General features: G+C 45.0%; 2 protein-coding genes across 6 annotated transcripts in view; one reads left to right on the top strand and one right to left on the bottom strand.

Annotated features, from left to right (window-relative positions):
* The first annotated feature begins 9911 nt into the window (after window positions 1-9911).
* Window positions 9912-16000, top strand: sec61g (SEC61 translocon subunit gamma). Its single transcript, XM_042346842.1, has 4 exons — window positions 9912-10017; window positions 12845-12946; window positions 14816-14918; window positions 15830-16000. Exons 1-4 carry the CDS (start codon window positions 9936-9938, stop codon window positions 15837-15839), a joined length of 297 nt encoding a protein of 98 aa, XP_042202776.1. The 5' UTR covers window positions 9912-9935; the 3' UTR covers window positions 15840-16000.
* tpk1 (thiamin pyrophosphokinase 1) overlaps window positions 15971-20895 on the bottom strand; it is a 137097-nt gene continuing 132172 nt past the window's right edge. For 4 of the 5 annotated variants that reach the window (XM_042345934.1, XM_042345938.1, XM_007907613.2 and 1 more), the window contains one exon: window positions 15971-16201. In XM_042345934.1, the coding sequence (XP_042201868.1) occupies window positions 16077-16201 (125 nt within the window). In that variant the 3' untranslated portion in view covers window positions 15971-16076. 5 annotated transcript variants of the gene reach the window in all.

Genomic DNA, 20895 nt, shown 5'->3' with positions numbered 1-20895 from the left:
ACCTAGAATATTGTGTGCAGTTTTGGTCTCCTTATTTAAGAAAGGACATACTCGCCTTAGAGGGGGTGCAGCGCAGATTCACTAGGTTGGTTCCTGGGATGAAGGGGTTGACCTACGAGGAGAGGTTGAGTAGACTAGGCCTATATTCTCGAGAATATAGAAGAATTAGAGGTGATCTTATAGAAACTTATAAGATTCTTAAAGGTCTTGACAGAGTAGATGCCGTGAGACTGTTTCCCATGGTTGGAGAATCTAAAACTAGAGGGCATAGTCTCAAGATTAAGGGTCAGCCTTTTCAAACTGAGATGAAAAAGCATTTCTTCACTCAAAGTGTAATGAATTTGTGGAATTCTCTACCCCAGAAGGCTGTGGATGCTCAGTCCTTGAACATATTCAAGATTGAGGTTGATAGATTTCTAAAGGATAGAGGGATTAAGGTATATGGGGATAGGGCGGGAAAATGTAAATAGGTTAGAAGATCAACCACGATCTTATTGAATGGCACGGCAGGCTCGAGGGGCTGAATGGCCTACTCCTGCTCCTACGTCTTATGGTCTTATGGTCTTATGGTGTTGCAACCTCAATTGGTAATACAGCAAGTTTTCTGCTGAATCATTTCATTAATTCTGCCTGTAGGGTGGGGCCTGGTCATGGTCCAATGGTCCTATGTCTTATGGTCTTGTAGTTTTATGGTGTTGCAACCTCAACTGGTAATACAGCAAGTGTTTCTGCTGAATAATTTCATTGATTTTGCATGGAGGGTGGGACCTGGTCATGGTCCAATGGTCCTATGTCTTATGTTTTTGTGGTTTTCTGGTGTTGCAACCTCAACTGGTAATACAGCAAGTCTTTCTGCCGAATAATTTCATTGATTCTGCCTGGAGTGTGGGGCCTAGTCATGGTCCAACGGTCCAATTCAAAGATGGAGTCTGAGATAGAGAACAACACATGTGCGGTGACAAAATGGGAGAGATTATGCTCAGTTTGCTAGCTGCAGCAATATACTTGTTGTATATTAATAACAGGAAATCACATTATGAGTATATAACAAAACTGCTAAAACTAACCAAGATGATAACTTTCAAATTATTATAAACAATGAATATTCAATCACAATAGAAATATACACTGTTACTGTACACTCCTTGTCTCAATCTATCCCATCACAATTGAATCCCTATCAGATTCTGACTTGCATGATTGAAAAAGAAGGGTCACTCCAATGGACATCAGCAGTTGCCTAAACCAGGCGGATCCGCTGTTCTCTCTTGTTCACTCTATCATTTGCCTTGGCTGTGTTTGGGCTAAGGATAGTTCCTTCGCTGGCCTTTGTGGGTCACTATTGTGCAAAGATTTAGAGGGTAGCCATGTACACTATTTTTGCCACATTTGTGCATTTAAGAATATGGAATCTGCACTGTGTTGAAGTCTTTAGAGGTCAAAGATGCCAAACTATTTAGAATAGAAGGTCTTTTTTATATTGAATTCCACTTGTTTTTCCAATTGGTCCCTTATTCTCATTTGAATGAACAAGTTTACAACTTTTTTCCAGTTTTTCCAGCTTGTCTTCAGCTTCACATCCATATTGCATCCCAATAAAATATTGTTTTTTGCAACAAAATAATTCTCATAGCTCTACATGCTCCCTCTTGACAATGTCATCCAGCACATGGGTCAACTTCCACATGTATGTGGATGACACCGAAATCTACTTCCTCTCCAGCTGCAACTCCCAGTCCACTGATGTCCTGTCAACGTGTTTTCTACAAGTGAATGTCAGCAAGATGGAAGCCATACTCTTCGGCTCCCGTCAACGTCATCTCTCGTGCGGGTCTGAACTCCTCAACTTCCCCAGGCTCTCCCGCGGACTCACCAAACCCGTGCGTGACTAAAGCGTCAGGTTTGATCCCCAGCTTTCCGTTCTACCCCATGTCTGTTCCCTGGCTAGGACCGCTTTTTTCCACCTCAGTCACGTTGCCCCCCTCTGTCTGTACCTCACAACCAACACAGGTGAAAGCTTCATCCACGCGTTCATCATGTCCCGGCTGGACTATTCCAATGCCATTCTCGCTGGTCTCCCCAGCTCCACCGTAACAAAATTCAATTAATTAAAAACTCCTCTGCCCTGATTACCACCCGCAGAAAACTCCGTACCCAGTCCTTGTCAGGTTCCACTGGCTCCCAATTACCGAACGGATCAATTTCAAGATCCTCTCACTTGTTTTCAAATCCCTTCATGTCCTTGCACCTCCCTACCTATACAATCTGCTTACCACCCACTCCAATACCCGCTGCCTCTGCTCGGCTGGCTCCGGCCTCCTGTTTGTCCCTTGTTCCCTCCGCTCCACCATTGGTGGCCGTGCCTTCTATGCCCCAAAACTCTGGAACTCTGTCCCTCAATCCCTCCACCTTGGCCCCCCCCCCCACCCCTCGACACTTTCAAATCCTGTCTAAAGACCTTCCTTTTTGATCTTGCTTACAGTCAGCTCCCCATTTCCTCTCCCACTGGCTCTGTGTCAGACTCTGCCACTGTCAAGCGCTCCGGGACTCTACCCTGCATGAAGGGTACTATATAAGTATTAGAGCCTTGGGACGTCCTCCCGATGTGAAAGGGGCCATACAAATGTAATCTTGTTGTTGTTGTAAATGCAAGTTGTTGTTGTTTTTGGTTGTCATTTACATCTGTATCTACAGTCCTATTCAGCTTCCACTGTCTTCCAGCCGATCAATTTCAAAGTCTTCCCCCTCACCTATAAGTCTCTTCACACCTATGCATCTCCCTATCTCTCTGATCTTCTGTCTCAGTCCTCTGCTCATCCTCTCTACTTGGCTGACTCAGCCTTGCATCCCATCGCCCCCAGGCTCACCATGGTGGCCAAACCTTTCAGATTTCATTCCCCTAACCTCCTTAACCCCTTCTTTCTTCTTGCCATCTCTCAACCTGTCTTTAACACCTCCCTCTTCCAAAATGAAAAAGTTCATCTCCTTTCCCCGCTTGGTATCCAACGCCATCTTTGTGAAGTGCTGCAAGATTTGTTATTGGTGCAAATTGCTCCAAGCAAGTTATTGGTGTAACTCCAAATGCAAAATACAATTTTAACTTGAATTTACTCTTCTCTCTGGAGAAACTCTCTGGAGGAATGATATCCACTCATCATTGAGTTAGTGACTGATTATATTGGAAATGAAATATCTGATATTTTTTCCTCACTATGTCCTAACTCATGGTATCATTCATCATTTAGCATTGATTTTAAAATAGATCTCCCAAATGAAAATGGGAATGGCTTGATTTAGGACGTTCTGGGAATTTAGTCCTCTGTTTAGAGCTCAAAACAGTTTCTTCCTCTCCACTGTTTTCTTCCCAAAGGAACTAACCTTCAGATTCTATCTAATAATAATTCAGTGTTAGCTTACTTTAACAATAATTGAATTTCCTGAATTGAATTTGGAAAGTGGTATTACCTGATACTCTGATTTAGAAATTAACACTCAATGACATATTATTTCTTGAAACTTATCACACCTCCTGTTGTTTCATAGTCTGTCCCTGTTGAGGATTCCAGAAATAGACTTGTTTACATCCCACTCAATGGTGATAAGGTTTGTCATTCATTAGTTCTCCTCAGGCTTGTCATTAATATGCCTTCACAATGGTTTTGTTTCAGTCAGCGCTCCTTCTCTTGTGTTCACTGTTCCCTGTTATTCAGGGATGCCTGGCTAAGCAGTGAAATGCCACTTCCGGAGCATTGTTGATTGCCTCAACATATTCTCAAAACTCTCAAAAAGTCTCAAAAAATTTATTCAAACTCCTTCTTACTCTCTTGATAAATCCCTTAGGTTGAGACTTAGTAAGGAACACATACCAGATATTACATTTCCAATAAAATCAGTACCTAACTGATTGCAAATCATATCTTAAGGACACTTTTATCTTATCTCCCTTTGATGCAGTAGTTGATGACTTGTGGCTGATAGAGGAGAACAAAACTGTTCTAACCACAATCGGCTTTCTGAAAGTTCTTCTAGTTGCAGGATCGGTCAAAATAAAGTGACATCTTTGTGGATAGGAGCCATTCCCAAGCACAGGATTTGGATCAGTCAGCAGATGTTGAGGTACATTCAAGTTTACTCCACAGATCCAATTTTGGTACAGTCAAAAAAGGCGTGTGCACATACACTCCTAAAATCACCATACATATGGATATTTGGACTCTATTTTTAAAGTAACAGCAATCATTCCGACACAGTAAGGTTCCACAAACAGCCATGAGGGGGTGAATGATTCATTAATTTGGAGGATTGTTGGCCAGGAAACTTGGAGAAACTCCCTTTTCTTTTCAAATATGGGATCTTCAAAGTCTACCGGAAGAACAGGCAGATGAGATTTCTTTAACAGCACCTCAAACAATTGCATTTGCATCAGAAAGGTCACAGACCTGAAACGTTAACTAATTTTCCTCTCTCCATAGATGCTGCCTGACCTACTGCGTGTTCCCAGTGACTTCTGCAGTATTTTGCCAAAAGTCAGTTATGTCAGTATCCTGCTAACCAGCAATCTAATGTCACAATGTGTGAGCTGGAAGCCAAATGAATGGCACAGCTGGCTTCTCAGCATAACTAACTGCAAGCTTGGCTCAGTTAGTAGGTTAGCACTCCAGTGCAGTGTATTGTTGGAGTAACAACGAGTTGTTAAGTCAAGGTTCTGTCCATCTGTCAAAATTAATTTTAAGGATCCTATTAAACTCAAAAAAAGGCATCTTGGCCAACAATTCTTCCGATCAAATTGGTTATGGCTGTTTGACAAATTGCTGAGTGAAAATTAGCTGTCACATTTGCCTGCAAATACACAAACCACAATTTGCCTACACAGTACAGTGTCGTAAATAATCTCTGCAGCACTAGTTTGAACTAAGCCAATTATTTTAAAGCAATTCAATGTAGCTTTTTGACATTCTGGGTGTTGTATCAATTGCAGGTATTATTATAACCTTTGAGAAAGAAGGGTGTCAGGTAGTGGGATATGGAGGTTTCACCTCCAGCACAAGCAGAATCAGTTAGTTATTACTAGAGAGCTTATTTCAATGTTAATTATCAGCACACAACCCGATTTTCACCCATATGTTCTAAACTGCAATGTTGAAAGTTAAACAGAATCATGTCTTCTTCAGTTCTATCTTTTCAGGATTCTTATTTGTCCTCCTTGTTGATTTCATCTCAAAGAGGTACTAAACTTCAAAATATGTCAGGAAATTAGGATTTCAAATTACATACATAACATCCATCCACCTGCCAACAAGGAAAGCTAACACTATGTTGATTTTCTCACTGGCAACCATGACGTTATGTTACATTTATCATTAATTAAAGGTGTTTTCCAAAGTACTTTAACTTTGGCAATCACTGTTGCAGATATGATGCCGAAAGGTTTTTAGAGCCTAATTTGGCACTTCTGTTTCAAATACTTTCAACATTATTTCTGGAACTCAAATAACTATCCTGGAGGTCAGAAAACATTTATTATTTCAGTGATTTCAAATGGAATATTCCCAGAGATGGTTTGTTGCGATGGATTGAATGCTGTAGTGAAGTGTTTCTTTGTCAATCAGTATAAAGAAAGTTAAATTCCACATATTGTAGAACTATACCCATCTCCAGGTTCTGCAGGGAAGGGTGAGATCAACCTAGTATGATATAATTGTCAGAGAGTGTGCTGGAATTATCCATAATTGTTACAATACTTCAAACATCTGCCTTGAAAGGACAAACTTGCATCTGACTATCAAACATTGCATGGCCTCTTACAAGTAGAACAAAAATACAATTACAAAGTTAGAAGAAAATCCTGGAATCTACAATAGTTGGAGAAAACACTGGGTTTCCCAGAGGCTTCAATTGAAGCCCAGATGAATACTGCAACACCACTAGGAACAGAAGGAGATACAGCATGAGATGGAAAATGCCAAGGGGTGGATGAGAACAGATGGGCCAAACGTTACTGCTTCTGAAAATTAACATCAACATTCAGCAACCAAGTGGGACTGGGGAGCTCAGAAGAAGTAGAATAACATTGCATGAAAATGATCATTTGCACAACTCATGCATCTCGAACAGTTTGCAAAGTAAAGAGTGCTTTAAAGTTCCTTGTGCTTTGGTCGGCAGCACTCTAATGGCTACTAGGAACTGTATGAGAGATGCCCAGGTGACTGGCCCTTTGATGTTCCTTCAAAGCCTATGAAGTCTGTACATTTTTTAATGTAAATTGAACTTGAATAGTTTTAGGAGGTTATGAAGTGTTGCTTTTACAAGGCTGTTCTCTTGGATTAGTCTCTAAAAAAAAAGCTGTTTTTAAGAAAAGGTATATTCATCAACACGTTGGTTTGTAAGTCTGGCACCTACAACTTTTCTGTCCTTTTTTTGTGTTTATCTAAGAATGTTTTACTGCAATGTTGATATTGATCCTGCAAATTTCAATCTATGCTGCCTGTGTGGATAGTAATGATCGCTCCATAGCTGTTTTCGGACATTGCTGTGCTCAATTGTTGGAGGTGCCATTCTTCAGATGAGACCTTAAACTGGCGTCAATGTCTCAAATAACTATCCAGGAGTCTAGTCTGCTCTGGTCTGAATCCTCAACTGGGTTTGAGGATTTCATGGCACTATTTAAAAAGAGAAGGAAGTTTCTCCCAGTTCTGGGCAACAATCCTCCAGATAAATTTGGTGATTTCCTGACTGGTTGTGGGTCATTGCTTTGCTCAAATTGGCTACTGTGTTCCTACAAATACACAGTCACTGCACTTCACAAAAAGAATCCTGTGACATGCTTTGACAGGTCTCAACAACATGATAAGGTCCTATATCAAATGCAAGAATTATTATGATATCACTGTAAACATTATCTATTTGTACTTCTACATATATCTTATATGACGAACAACGAAAACAGAAGTTGAAGTTTGTGACATAGTTAATGCAAGAATAAAATGGGGGAATTATCTCAATGTGTGAAATGAGACAGTTAATGTAAGACTATAACACATGGAACGAGCAGAATACATGAGACTATTAATGTATGATTATTATTTATTATTATGAACACAACACTCAATGTCTGAAGTGATGGTTGAAGTAGACAGTGTAGATGCATTTAAGAGGAAGTTAGATATACATTGGGGAGAAGGCAATGGGAGGGAATAAGGAGGGGGTGGAGACTCATGTGGAGTGGACTAGCCCAGGCCAGGCTAGACAAGCCCAGGCTAGACGGCGAGACCAGACTAGCCCAGAAAAGGTTAGACTAGCCCAGGCTAGATGGCGAGACGAGACTAGCCCAGACCAGGCTAGACTATCCCATGCTAGACGGCGAGAACAGACTAGCCCAGACCATGCTAGACTAGCCCAGGCTAGACGGCGAGACCAGACTAGCCCAGACCAGGCTAGACTAGCCAGGCTAGACCGCGAGACCAGACTTGCCCAGAGCAGGCTATACTAGCCCAGACCAGACTAGCTCAGACCAGGTTAGACTAGCCCAGGCTAGACGGCGAGACGAGACTAGCCCAAATCAGGATAGACAAGCCCAGCTAGACAGCGAGACCAGACTAGCTCAGACCTGGCTAGACTAGCCCAGGCTAGATGGCGAGACCAGACTAGCCCAGACCAGGCTAGACTAGCCCAGGCTAGACGGTGAGACCAGACTAGCCCAGAGCAGGCTAGACTAGCCCAGGCTAGATGGCTAGACCAGACTAGCCCAGACCAGGATAGACTAGCCCAGGCCAGACAGTGAGACCAGACTAGCCCAGACCAGGCTAGACTAGCCCAGGCTAGATGGCGAGACCAGACTAGCCCAGACCAGGCTAGACTAGCCCAGGCTAGCGGCGAAACCAGACTAGCACAGACCAGGCTAGACTAGCCCAGGCTAGACGGTGAGACCAGACTAGCTCAGACCAGGCTAGACTAGCCCAGGCTAGATGGTGAGAATAGACTAGCACAGACCAGGCTAGACTAGCCCAGGCTAGACAGCGAGACAAGACTAGCTCAGACCAGGTTAGACTAGACCAAGCTAGACGGCGAGACCAGACTAGCTCAGACCAGGATAGACTAGCCCAGGCTAGATGGCTAGACCAGACTAGCCCAGACCAGGATAGACTAGCCCAGGCTAGACAGCAATACCAGACTCGCTCAGACCAGGTTAGACTAGACCAAGCTAGACGGCGAGACCAGACTAGCCCAGACCAGGATAGACTAGCCCAGGCTAGACGGCGAGACCAGACTAGCCAAGATCAGGATGGACTAGCCGAGGCCAGACAGGATACCAGACTAGCCCAGACCAGGATAGATGGATAGAACAGACTAGACCAGACCAGGATAGACTAGTCCAGGCTAGACAGGATACCAGACTAGCCCAGACCAGGATAGACTAGCCCAGGATAGATGGCGAGACCAGACTAGCCCAGACCAGGTTAGACTAGCCCAGGCTAGATGGCGAGACCAGACTAGCCCAGAGCAGGATAGACTAGCTAGGCTAGACGGCGAGACCAGACTTGCTCAGACCAGGTTAGACTAGCCCAAGCTAGACAGCGAGACCAGACTAGCCCAGACCAGGCTAGACTAGCCCAGGCTAGCGGCGAAACCAGACTAGCCCAGACCAGGCTAGACTAGCCCAGGCTAGACGGTGAGACCAGACTAGCCCAGACCAGGCTAGACTAGCCCAGGCTAGATGGCGAGACCAGACTAGCCCAGACCAGGCTAGACGAGCCCAGGCCAGACAGTAAGACCAGACTAGCCCAGACCAGGCTAGACTAGCCCAGGCTAGATGGCTAGACCAGACTAGCCCAGACCAGGCTAGACTAGCCCAGGCTAGATGGCTAGACCAGACTAGCCCAGACCAGGCTAGACTAGCCCAGGCTAGATGGCGAGACCAGACTAGCCCAGACCAGGCTAGACTAGCCCAGGCCAGACGGCTAGACCAGACTAGCCCAGACCAGGCTGGACAGCGAGACAAGACTAGCTCAGACCAGGTTAGACTAGCCCAGGCCAGACAGTGAGACCAGACTAGCCCAGACCAGGCTAGACTAGCCCAGGCCAGACAGTAAGACCAGACTAGCCCAGACCAGGCTAGACTAGCCCAGGCTAGATGGCTAGATCAGACTAGACCAGACCAGGCTAGACTAGCCCAGGCTAGACGGCGAGACCAGACTAGACCAGACCAGGCTAGACTAGCCCAGGCTAGATGGCTAGACCAGACTAGACCAGACCAGGCTAGACTAGCCCAGGCTAGATGGCTAGACCAGACTAGCCCAGACCAGGCTATACTAGCCCAGGCCAGACAGTAAGACCAGACTAGCCCAGACCAGGCTAGACTAGCCCAGGCTAGATGGCTAGACCAGACTAGACCAGACCAGGCTAGACTAGCCCAGGCTAGACGGCGAGACCAGACTAGACCAGACCAGGCTAGACTAGCCCAGGCTAGATGGCTAGACCAGACTAGCCCAGACCAGGCTAGACTAGCCCGGGCTCCAGCTCTGATCTTCAGGGAAGCTCAGATCCGGTGTTTAGTGTTTGTCTGATATTAACACACGTTTGTAGACAAAGTCCACCAAACACTTTCCAAAAAGTAGCCCCATATTACTTGTCGCCGCCTATGAGTGGCTAATTTAGGTCAGTGCTTTGGAAACTGTGTGAGAAAATGTCTTCAAAGAAAAAAATTTGCATTTAAAAAATTAAGCCCAAAGCCGTTTTCTCATTCAGCGCCAAGAAAACCCGCCCAATTTGTGCTCGAAGCCGCCCAAACCCCGCCCAAACCCGCCCACACGGCGGCGACCAGGCTGGTCACGTGCCTGCCTCCACCCCCCCGACCGGAAGTCAGTCACCCGAATGCCAGCTGGGGGTGGGGGGTGGATGACGACATTTCCGGATGACGATGTTTGCGCGAGACGCGCATGCGCACTCGCCCTTCCTTCTGTTCTGTGCAACGTCAGCGGCGCCGACATCTTCCCCGAGACCCGAGACTCTCGCACACAGGTAATGTCCACAGCGGGGCCCGGGCCGGGGGGCAGCGGGGGCCGGGGGGCAGCGGGGGCCGGGGGGCAGCGGGGGCCGGGGGGCAGCGGGGGGCAGCGGGGGCCGGGGGGCAGCGGGGGCCGGGGGGCAGCGGGGGCCGGGCCCGGGCCGGGGGGCAGCGGGGGCCGGGGGGCAGCGGGGGCCGGGGGGCAGCGGGGGCCGGGCCCGGGCCGGGCCGGGGGGCAGCGGGGGGCAGCGGGGGCCGGGCCGGGGGGCAGCGGGGGGCAGCGGGGGCCGGGGGGCAGCGGGGGCCGAGCCCGGGCCGGGGGGCAGCGGGGGCCGGGGGCCGAGCCCGGGCCGGGGGGCAGCGGGGGCCGGGCCCGGGCCGGGCCGGGGGGCAGCGGGGGCCGGGCCCGGGCCGGGGGGCAGCGGGGCCCAGCGGCAGCAGCACCGGGGATGATGGCGCGGTTTGTAACTCGGCCTTCACAGTCTCTGCCGCCAACGGCCACAAACACACAGTCACTTCACTCCACACCACACACTGTTTGCTGTCAAAAGCCCTTTGAGACTCCCCACAGGACTGAAATTCAAGGATTATTATTCTGTTATAGTGTTGTTATGTTATTGTATTGTCGCTCCTGTGTATCTGTGGAGGGGTTGGTCCGTGGGTTTCATGTGATCGCGCAAGTCAAGGCCCCAGGGCTGAGGGGAGGGGGCCCGGGCTGAGGGGAGGGGGCCCGGGCTGAGGGGAGGGGGCCCGGGCTGAGGGGAGGGGGCCCGGGGCGAGGGGAGGGGGCCCGGGGCGAGGGGAGGGGGCCCCGGGGCGAGGGAGGGGGCCGGGGCGAGGGGAGGGGGCCCGGGGCGAGGGGAGGGGCCAGGGCTGAGGGGAGGGGCCCCGGGGCGAGGGGAGGGGGCCGGGGCGAGGGGAGGGGCCAGGGCTGAGGGGAGGGGGCCCGGGCTGAGGGGAGGGGGCCCGGGCTGAGGGGAGGGGGCCCGGGCTGAGGGGAGGGGGCCCCAGGGCGAGGGGAGGGGGCCCGGGCTGAGGGGAGGGGGCCCGGGGCGAGGGGAGGGGCCCGGGCTGAGGAGGGACAGAAAGGATAGAAAACTCTTCGGTGGGGCAGCCGGGTATCTGACACATGAGGAAACCCATCTCCATGCTTAATAATAATAATAATAATAATAATAATCCTTGCATTTGATATAGCGCTTTTCACGTCGGGAGGACGTCCCAAAGCGCTTCACAGAACACACTGTAAAGTGAATTGACTGTATATTTGTGGGCGAACGCTGCAGCCAATTGCGCACAGCAATGTCCCACAAACAGTCGTAGATTGAAAATGACCAATTTATTATTGTTTTGTTTTGGAGGGACTATTATTAGGCTCTGTGTGGAGTAAGGAAACTTGCCCAAGGTTTCGCCCTCTTCCTGGAATTGAACTCAGGTCTCTCACTTGCAAAGCGAGTGCTCTAACCACTGAGCTACAGGACTCCGAAAGTATATCCAAACCAAATTCAGAATTCCATGCATCCCAAATACACATGGAAATCCCAGAGATAGATTATTGTAACGAAATGCACTCTTTCTCTCCCTGGAGGGACGCATCCTCCTTATCTAATCCTGGAACGTGTTAGGCACAGGTTGGCAAGAGCCAAGGCTTGGAGACCCCATGCGTTGGGGTAACTGCTGGAGTCTAACCAGCTAAAACCACATAGCTTACCATTGATCTCGCTTTCTGGCAAGCGTTTTCATTAGTTACCAGGCTTGGACCATCCTACCCATGAGGGCTTTGGCACGCAGGGTTAATAGAAATCAGAAAATATTTATTCAGACAGGGTTGCAAAATGTGAGATAAGCCACCCTAGGCTGCTGTAGAGGTAGAATCAATCAGGATTTTAATGGATGGATGGATAGTTAGTTCTTTAAAAGTAAGGACGCTTTAAAATAATGAGGGCATTTGATAGGATAGATACAGATAAACTATTTCTTCTGGTAGTGGAATCCAGAACTAGTGGGAATAATCTTAAAATTAGGCCTTTTAGGAGTGAAACTAGGAAGCCGTTTTTCACCCAAACGGAGGTAGAAATCTGGATGTCTCTCCCCCAAAAACGGGATGCTGGATCCATTCACATTTTCAAGATGGGTGTAGATAGATATTTGTTAGCTCAGGGATAAGGGGTGAGGGCGAGTAACTGGACTTGAGGTACAGATCAGCCATGATCTTTATAGAATGGCGGAACATGCTCGAGGGGCTGAATAGCCTACTCCTGTTTCTATGTCAATATATAGGGAAATGGGATTAAAATACTATTATCTGTTTAAAAAACTGGAGTACAGAGTTGAATGACTTCTTGTTTCTACTGCACGAAGGAGAAAAAAACAAAACGTTATGCAGTGTGCTTCCTCTCTGTAGGTGTGCTTTTTCTTCAGTTATGAAGGATTTTTCGTACATTCGCTCATCATTTTTAATCCTACATTGCAACATTAATGCTCTTCTATTTTCCTGTGAGTTGTCATAAAGGAAGTTTATGTCATTGTAAGATACACAGCTTTGTTGCCCTTCAGTGTGTACACTCCACATTGTGCTCTTGTGGATGGAGGAAAAGAGAACACATCCATTTTTTATGCGCAGATTGACAAAAATAGTCAATTGGCCAGGTTTGTGACTTAGGTACAGGATCAACCATTTTACAACCTTTCTTCGCTGCATTAATTGGAACTTCAAATGAAATACTGCTGCATGAATTAACTGTTGAGGGGTATAACTTGTCATAAGTTATATTTGTTCATGGGATTTCTGGGAATCAACGTAAATCAATATTTAAAGTTTTTTTTTCTCTATACCCTCAGAAAAAACAATGGATCAGGTCATGCAATTTGTGGAGCCCAGCCGCCAGTTTGTGAAAGATTCTATCAGACTAGTAAAAAGATGTACTAAACCTGACAGGAAAGGTACACTACTATGCACGTTTTTCTTTTTTAAGATGTATTCATTGTCCCATATGAAGGGCTGCAAATGTAAAGTTGAGGTTATATTGATTAGTGGGATGTACTTCAATATTTCCAGTTACCTCAGAAACTTAATTTCAAACATGAAATGTCTGCAGTCCTATATTGTAGCTTGTGCATTTTGTGTTTCGTTTATTACTTGCTATCCATTACATTTGCACCATTGTCAGAGGATGAGCTTTTAGCCATTATTGCCCCTATTTGGTAGTCTCTAAAACTTTTGCCTTTTTACTTTTCTTCTAGGTTTCAGAAATAGCCTTCAAATCCTATCTCTTTGACTGTATCTTTTGACAAAATCTTTTTCTTAATTACCTGCTTGGTGTCTACCACTATATTTTAGTGTTTGAGATATTGTTTTACATGAAAAGTACTGTACAGGGCAATTCTGATATAAAGTGGTCCTCTTGATTCATCTTTGACTCCCGCATTAAAACAAAGCATGAAAAGATGATTCGACTTTTGGGTTGTCACTTTCGTGCTTTCTGCATCCTAAGCATGAGAAACTGCTGATGTCCCTTCAAGAAACTTTCTGGAACTCCTTCCAAATGTCCCGCTGACTCGCTCCCTCCTAGTTCACCTAGTTCAAGATCTATCTCAAAACCTACCTCTTTGACTGTGATTCTGGTCATCTTTCCTCTCGTCATCCCCCCTGGCTCCCACACCCAATTTGGGTGCCTAGCTGTTAGCTGCTTTGAGATGTCCTCCTGGCGGGAAGGCACTATATAAATCTAAATTTGTATTTATTATACTGTTTGTATTGAGTATTTTGTTGAGGATGACTATACAATGTTATTCATAAAGTCTGAATTTCGAGATGATATTACCTTGAAATCAACACTCGTGTCCATTTTGAAAAATCTAAATATAGTTACAGTAATCTCATCTGTTTTCTTTTTGAAAATGTCCACCATAATTACTACATTATATCTGTGACACTTACCAGAAAGCTGTATTCCAGGAGCACTGATACATGGTTTTATAATGGCTGAATTGGTTTAGTGCAATGTAATAAAGTAAACTTAAATTACTTTGTAATTGACTTGTGCTTAGTTAGCTGCACAGTTAATGTGAGCGAAGAAAAATTGGATTTTGATGAGATGTTTTGGATGTTAGCTAAAATGTAGCATGAGTAATTTGTCAACCAGAAAGAATGATTTTGCTTTGACAAAAGCATTAAAGCTCTAACCTTCAAGTTTATCGCAGGTTATTGACTATCAATCTCATTTAAAAGCGAAAAAACAAATTTGAAGAACCACCGACTGATCATCCTTTTGGGACCTACCAAATTATGCTGAAGTTTTCACTAATTTTAGACAAAAGAGTATTAACTTCAAACTTAAGCAAGTCCAATTAGTTTGGAAGATCTCCGATGATGTAATCATTTCATGTAATTGATTCAGCTGTTTATCTCTTGCTTTGTGAACATGTCTTGCTTTATGTAAGGCAAAGAATCAGGCCAATGCCTTATCTATTTGAAACTAATAATCGAGGTACAAATTAGGGAGCCATTCATATTTTGTTCCAAGAATTCCCTTGTGAGGAGCTAATTCTCCATAGAGAGTTGAATGGAAAACTCAATTTTGTATTTTACTATTTTTGAATAGCAAAATCAGTTATTGTTTTCTTCTGAGAATTCTTAAATAGCCTTTTTTTAATAAAATTGTCTGAATGCCTGCACAGTAAGATGAGTTTATTATTAATCTCTGGTGTCCTCTGGACATAGAATGTGGAGTAGTTTTAATGAGTTTACCTCCTTACAATGTTAAAATTAATTTCAATTTGAATCATTAATATTGAATTTTCTTTTCACAGAATTTCAGAAGATTGCTATGGCAACAGCTATTGGGTTTGCCATCATGGGATTTATTGGTTTCTTTGTAAAACTCATCCACATCCCCATTAACAACATTATTGTGTAAGTGTCTCTGGGTTTAGAGGTGTGCGACTGTATGCTGCAGATATAAAATGATTGGATAGCTACTTCTCCTAAGTTAAAACATTTTCAACTAGAGCAGCTTCAATGTTTCATACTGAAACTTGTCAAAGAGTACAAGGGAGGCCACTTAATTCAGACGCTAGTTAACTTTGGGACATAATTCAGACGCCGTTTATTTCAGACAAAACGGCAATTCCTAACTTGTTTGTATTGGAAGCTGTTTTAAATATTTGGGTTAATTTGGACAAAAATCTGGTTAATCTGGACAAAATGCCTGGCTGGTGGTCACCGCTGGGTCAACTCACACATGCCTTCTCATTGCATTCAGTCTTGAGCGGCTCTGAGCTGTCAATCAGCGAGGGAAAAAACGAGAGAGGGAATGAAGATGGAAGGATTGACAGTGAACTCCATCCATTCACAAGCGGCTCCGGGCTGTCAATCAGCAGCAACCAGTGAGGGGGAGGAGGTGGCTCTGAGGTGTTGATCACTGCAGGGTGAGGTGGGACATGGCCAATGGGAAGAAGGAGCTGTCACTGCTGCTCCTCTGCTGGGTGGAAACGGAAGAGGCAGAGTTGGTGGAAGTCAGGGCCAAATTTAAAAAATTGATAACTGGACACCGGTTAATTCGGACAAAATGCCCTGCCCTAAAGTATCCGACTTACGCGGCCTCCACTGCACTTTATTTTGTGACATGTTTTGATGGAAGCAGGAGAAAGGATAGAAGCTAGAAAGAAAAGAGGGGTCAAAAGAACTAGTACATTTTTACAAACTGTTTTTAGTTGTTTAGCACGTACGGGAACTTGTGAACGAGTGGTTTTACAGCTGCTACTGCAGTAAGCATAACATTTGTGGAGATTGAAAAAGGTAATAAATTGTTCTTTCCTTCGCAGTGGTGGTTAGACTTTCCATCTAACTTCAGGAGGCGGTTAGGGGGGGCAATGAAGATGGGAGGACACCAAGAACAGTTCATTGTTTCATTCTTTGTTTGTATTCTGTGTTTTTATTTGGCTGCACCAAAAGAATAACGATCATTTTGATTTAAATAAAGCTGTTTAATTGATTCTTTTTTCGCTGTTTTTTGACAATCGGCAGTTTTAGCATCTCAGTAAGGCACACGAAGCACTTAAGGTGTCCCAGTTAAATTCTTTCCTTTATGCCCATTGTCCATAGCAAAGGTTGATCAGTTTCCACAGTCACGGTCCCACTTCCGTCATAGGTGTTTGAAGTGCTGACCAATTTACCAAACTCGAGAATGTTGTTGGCTGCAAAAAAAGAAAACAGTTTAAATTTGCTTTCCATCTGATTTATCTGAAATTCTTTTTTACTGGAAAATGACAGACTACTGAATATAATCAGTGTAAATTTAGGCAATAGAATTACAGTTGTGGAAACTTTAAAATTCCCATCATAGGATTGCATCCATTCATTTGAAACCAACGTAATCATATCCTTAGCAACCATCAGACATAGTGCAGCGATCTATCAATTGCAAAGCTACTAACCTTGCAGTAGCATGCCTCGTTTTGGAGACTAGGATGAAAAGATGAGTACCCTGTTCTGCATATTGTTTTTAGCAACTCTCTATTTTCCATAATTTTTTTACATAGAAGGCTGGCATGACATAAAATACAGCATCTGTAAACTGACCACACACGGTGAAATGATTTACCTATCAAACTGGAAACCTCAAAGCTATTATTTCTTAACAGGTTTTAGACATTGTTTTTTAGAACCAAATTTAGACATTTTCATTCTTCACACATGTTTAGACATTTAATTAGTCATTTATAGTGAACAGAACTTTTTTTTCCCAAAGTTAAATACTGCACTTACAAAAGTACTGCAATTTTTCAAACATTAATCCTAATACCTATTGAATTGCTTTTTTTCAGTTACCATGGAGTTTTGTGTACTCGTCTGCAATATTTTTAACTCTTAATTATTCAGACATTTTATAGGGAGGTCAGTTAAGAAATTGATACATAATTTCAGTATGTATAGTGACTTAAGGAAAATAAACCAATGAGAGTGATAAAGTTCCTTGACACTAGATTCAGTAATATATTTAATCTAATCTTTCCCAGCACATTAAGCCTCCCTAATCTTCTTAATATAATCTGCTGGGTTGTAAAACTCGATCTTATTGTCAACGAATAACTCTTTCAGTTTTGTTGCTCTGTTCAACCTTGATGGTGACATCATCTGAAGACATGGGGTCAACTTCCACATGTACGTGGATGACACCCAACTCTATCTCTCGGCCTCCACCCTCGATTCCAGGACCACTGATGCCCTGACAGACTGTCTGGCAGACATCAAGTCCTGGATGAGAGCTAACTTTCTGCTGCTGAATATCTCCTGATTGGTTCGTGCCAGAGCCTCCGCACCTCAGGTGCATCAGCATCCACGTAAGCACACTCCACCAAGCCAGTCAGGAACCTGGGCGTCTTGTTCGACCCTCAACTGTCCTTTCTCCCTCCGCAACATTGCCCGACTCCGCCACTGCTTTACCCCTCAGGCCACCGAAACCCTCATACAGGCATTCGTCACCTCAAGGCTCGACTACGGAAACTCTCCTTGACGGCCTCCCCAACTCTTCCCTCCACAAGGTGCAGATCATCCAGAACTCTGCAGTTCGTGTCCACTCCCGCACCAGGCTCCGTGACCCCATCACTCCCATTCTTGCCCGACCACACTGGCTCCCCATCCCCCTGAGGATAGAATTCAATATCCTCGTCCTCACTTTCAAGACCCTTCACGACCTTTCCCCCTCCTACCTCTCTGACCTGCTGACCCGCTATCAACCTGTCCGCTGTTCAGCAGACTCAGGGCTGCTCCATGTCTCCCGCCCTACCATTGGCAGCCGAGCTTTCAGCCTCTGCCCCATCCTTTGGAAGTCCATTTCACAATTCCTTCGCCTTGCTCCCTCTTTTGCCGCCTTCAAGGCATGACAATGTCTTCAGCGCCCTCCTAACTCTGCCCTCCCTCAATCCAACCCTGCCCCCCCCCCCCCCCCCCCCACGCTTGGGTCCTGATCCCCAACTGTTCAGCACCTTGGGATGTTCTCCCAAGGTAAAAGGCGCTTTACAAATGTAACTTTGTTGTTGTTGTCTGGTACTAAACCTATTCACATAAGTTCCATGATTTATTTTTAAAATGATGAATTCTGATCAACTATCTAATGTTTTGTGGAAAACCTGTTCATTTTAATAGGCTTTGGCTGCTCTTGACTGGTCCAGACATTGCAATGGTTGGTAGAAATCCACTACTTGCATCAAATGTGTTTGTCACTGAATGTATGCGAAGCTGTATCCCATCATCATTTCAAAAGAAGTATGTATTTAACCATCTAAAAACAATTTACATTTATATAGCTCGACACGAGGATGGCTCAAACTGCTGCAATGGGAGCAGCCCGAGGTAGGATGAGGAGATGAGAAGGGCAGAGAAAGATGGCTGGTTGAAGGGGCAAGTTGGAAGAACTTGGGGGTGAAGTTTCAGAGTAGGGGTAGAATGGCTTAAGTCTCACCTTCAGCCCTTTGGGACGTCCTCCCGACGTGAAAGGAGCTCTATAAATGTAATTTTGTTGTTATTGGTGGTGGTGGTGGGACAGTCCAAGTGGGTGTTTGCTGAGTGGAGAGAGTGGTGGAGCAGAAGGGTCAAACATTTGGTGTTTTATATGGGTTTTTAGTGTGATATGTTTAGCTTGTGTAGCGAAGGGTTGTGCTAAACAGGATGCTCACAGGAATGTTTTTGTGATGCACTACCACCAAGTGCAATGCGTATGTGGCTGCCAAAAAAATGAAAAAAGATTTGACACATTCCTGGCTCATATGTATGTTGTCCATCTAAGCGGTAAGTGTGACCAAAAGTAGGCAATGCAGCAGCAAATACTGACATACATGTCATACTGATAGTTTATAGACAGCAAATCACAGTATTTACATAGCAATTTATGTTGCATCTGCTGTTCTGTGGTTAGTTTCCTGGGGGTTTCGGACAGTTTGGGGGAGAGAGAGAGGAGGGGTGGGAGAGAGGAGGGGTGGGAGAGAGGAGGGGTGGGAGAGAGAGAAGGGGGGAGAGAGAGGAAGGGAGAGAGAGGAGGGGGGAGAGTGGAAGGGTGTAGAGAGGAAGGGGAGAGAGAGGAGGGGCAGAAAGGAAGTGAGGAGAGAAAGGGAGAGAGTGCATCATGTCTCCCCACCTCATCTGCCCCACCATCGCCATTTTGCCCCCACTCTCTGGAGTTCCATTCCTGGAGTTCCTCTAAATCTCTCCCTCTTTCAAGGTATGTCACAACCTAACTCTTTGACCACGCTTTCACTCATCTTTTCCCCTCCCCATCCCATCTCCCTCAGCTCTCAACCCCAGCTCAGGTGCCCAGCTGATCGTGTCAAGATGTCCTTCCAACATGTAAAACGTGCTGTGTAAATGTTGTTATGTTTGTGGAAGGAAAATACAAAATATTGCTTTTGCAGCCCCCGGACCTTTCCCAAATAGGGAATCTGGCCCGCGGCAGCCAAAAGGTTGGCCACCCTGATCTATAGCATCATCCTTGGCTATGGAACAGGAGAAAATGAGTCAGAAGTCCTGATTACAGAAGAGAAGTGTATGGAAGTCATGTGAGGGCAGTATCAGGCTAAGCTGATGTTAATTTCATTTAGAAATCAGACCGTATGAAACACAAATCAGACTGCCAATTAGGCTGATTTCTTTTGAGATTTGGAAACAAACACCTCAAGTTTGAAAGAAAAGGTTGAAAGAAGTCAATGTTCAGGTTATGCTCAATCAAAATGTTATTGAAGTTGGGGCTTTAATATCACTCACAATATTACCATCTCCAGTGCAGCCTGAAATTCCATGACATGGCACTACATCAATAACACTGACAGCGATTTATCTTAGAACTAAACAGAGAGCCACCCTCCAGGTGTATTTTCTCTGAGGCACTGCTGGGTTGAATAAAGAATTAGTTGTCAGGTCAACTGGTTAATAGATTACATTGCAGCATTTCCAATAACAATCACAATATTAAAATATACCTCAAGGGAAAAAAAAGTTAGAATAGTTATGACCACTACAAAATTTCACTGATTGTCATTACACAATTAACAGAATATCCTGTGAAGTATTTGAAATATCCTTTTGACTTGAAAGGCACTATATCAAATGTAAGTATTATGATTATTATTATTGTTAACCAGAAAAAGAGCTAATATGGTGTAAACCTTCTGTAGCATCTATGGAATCTAGGGCAAGAAACATAACTGTAAAATGGTGGTAATATGGTGAAAGTGGAGACCAATATCAACACCAACAACTTGCATTTATATAGCATTCTTCACGCGGGGCAGCATCTCGGAGCACTTAACAGTGGCGGAGCCTGACACTGTAAATAATACTGGAAATAAAGTTATTTACAAAAAGGGTCATGGGACTATTATTTTAGAAATGCTTATTCTTTAGTTCACATGATTGGTTTGGATGAAGAAGACCCTTTGGCCCAATTTCATCCTTCAGGAACATCCAACCGTACCATCCCCTCAGCACTACATCAAGCTGTGTTTTCAGTGAATCCAGTGTCCTGGCCTCATCCTGTTCCAGTTGTTGATCCTTTGAGTAAAGAAAACAATCTTGGCATCTGTCCCTAAATTGCCTTTACAACTCTAAATCTACGTCCTCTTTTCTGCTGTTTTGTTGCATCCTAAAGTGTTGATCTGGGTTAACTTTTCAACCCTACTTAAAATTTTATACCACTCTAGGAGGTCCCTTCTGAGCTGTCTTCTCTCAAGACTGAAGAGTCCTAGCTTGTCTATCGGTTACCATTGGCTCAACTCTGCAGCTCGTGTACTGTCCCGCACCAGGCTTCGGGACCACATCACTCCCACCCTCGCTCGCCTCCACTGGCTCCCCATCCCCCAGAGGATTGATTTCAAGATCCTCATCCTCACCTATAAGG

The sequence above is a fragment of the Callorhinchus milii genome, unplaced genomic scaffold (assembly GCF_018977255.1).
Source record: "Callorhinchus milii isolate IMCB2004 unplaced genomic scaffold, IMCB_Cmil_1.0 Scaffold2, whole genome shotgun sequence".
Classification (NCBI taxonomy): Eukaryota; Metazoa; Chordata; class Chondrichthyes; order Chimaeriformes; family Callorhinchidae; genus Callorhinchus; species Callorhinchus milii.
Note: the sequence above shows the minus strand (reverse complement) of the source record. Positions and strands in the feature narration are given on the sequence as shown.

Coding starts and splice junctions, on each gene's coding strand:
- sec61g (XM_042346842.1), top strand. CDS start 9,936: ATGCGCACTCGCCCTTCCTTCTGTTCTGTGCAACGTCAGCGGCGCCGA. Junction 10,018..12,844: donor CCCGAGACTCTCGCACACAG/GTAATGTCCACA, acceptor CTATACCCTCAG/AAAAAACAATGGATCAGGTC. Junction 12,947..14,815: donor TACTAAACCTGACAGGAAAG/GTACACTACTAT, acceptor TTCTTTTCACAG/AATTTCAGAAGATTGCTATG.